Consider the following 1,131-nt stretch of genomic DNA (forward strand, 5'->3'; position numbering starts at 1 on the left):
GGGGGGGGGGACTCTGGGGAGCGGGTAGGGGCAGCTGGTTTTCAGGGGGTCAGCATTTAGCGGGGATGGGTCACCCTCCCTGGGAGTGGCATGTTCCAATGCTGGAAAGCAGGAGGAAATGCTGTGGGGTGCAGGGGCCCAGGGCTGTGCCATGGTGCTGGGAGCAAGATGTTGCTGCACCCCTGGCCTTGCTCTCCATCTCTCTGATTCTCTTCTGGACCTCTCCTCAGGTACTGATTCCCTTCCCTAGGCCAGAGGAAGGAACCACTTCCACCTACCCCAACCATGTGCTACGGGGCCAGGACTGACCCCTTCTCCCCTTTTCCTTGGCCTAATGCCCCCAACTGCTGCCTGTTTCCCTCTCTCTTCCAATCTGTTTTGCTGGGGGTGCCCGCCTGATCACAACCCATAGGAGCCCCTGGTGCCTGGGGGGTGGGGGCTGGAATGGAGGTGGGGGCTGGAATGGAGGTGCGGGTGGATGGGGGCACAGCACTGCTCTGGCCCAGGCTCCGGCCTGCCTGACGCCTCTCGGGGCGGGGGTGTTGAGCGACTGCAGCACAGTACCCACGTGCCCCAACTCCAGGGGCAGAAGCTGCTATAGAGCCGGCTACACCACCAGCCAAAGGGATGGGGATTGAGGGGGGCGGGGGAATTGTGGGTGATGGAGGTGATGGTAACGACACAACTGAGTGACTATAACGTCCTGGGGAGGGACCACGTAGGCGGGAGGGGCTGGGGGTGTCAGAGCGTGGCGTGACATAGCAAGGTGATACGGGCACGGAGCGGTGCTATGGAAAACATTGCCCTCAGAGTGAGGCTGACAGCCTGATAACCTCATTCAGGGAGGGTGACGCCACAGATCAACTATGATGACATTATCGCGGGGGGTCAAAACGGGCGGGTGCCGAAGAATTCCTTGTCACCCCTCCGCCACAGCCGCTAGAACTACATCTCCCGCAAGCCCCGTCCACCCGCAAGGCATTGTGGGATAGGAATGTGAAGGGGCTTACTTCTGTCTCCCGGCGCCGGCCCTCAACCCGTCCCCTGGTGCCTGGCGCGCGGCCGCGGTGCACGCTGGAACACGCAGTCCGGACGCCCCCGGTTCCCTCCTCGCAACGCGCGCCACCGCGC

At 62.9% G+C, this 1,131-nt stretch overlaps 1 protein-coding gene across 2 annotated transcripts in view; it reads left to right on the forward strand.

Moving 5' to 3' along the window:
* Positions 1-40: 40 nt before the first annotated feature.
* The window catches only part of SCAF1 (SR-related CTD associated factor 1), a 16,473-nt gene continuing 15,382 nt past the window's right edge, over positions 41-1,131 (forward strand). For both annotated transcript variants that reach the window (XM_006015039.3, XM_014516991.2), the window contains exon 1: positions 41-230. In XM_006015039.3, the coding sequence (XP_006015101.3) occupies positions 66-230 (165 nt within the window). In that variant the 5' untranslated portion in view covers positions 41-65. The remainder of the gene's footprint in view (positions 231-1,131) is intronic.

Source organism: Alligator sinensis, unplaced genomic scaffold (genome assembly GCF_000455745.1).
Source record: "Alligator sinensis unplaced genomic scaffold, ASM45574v1 scaffold647_2, whole genome shotgun sequence".
Taxonomy (NCBI): domain Eukaryota; kingdom Metazoa; phylum Chordata; order Crocodylia; family Alligatoridae; genus Alligator; species Alligator sinensis.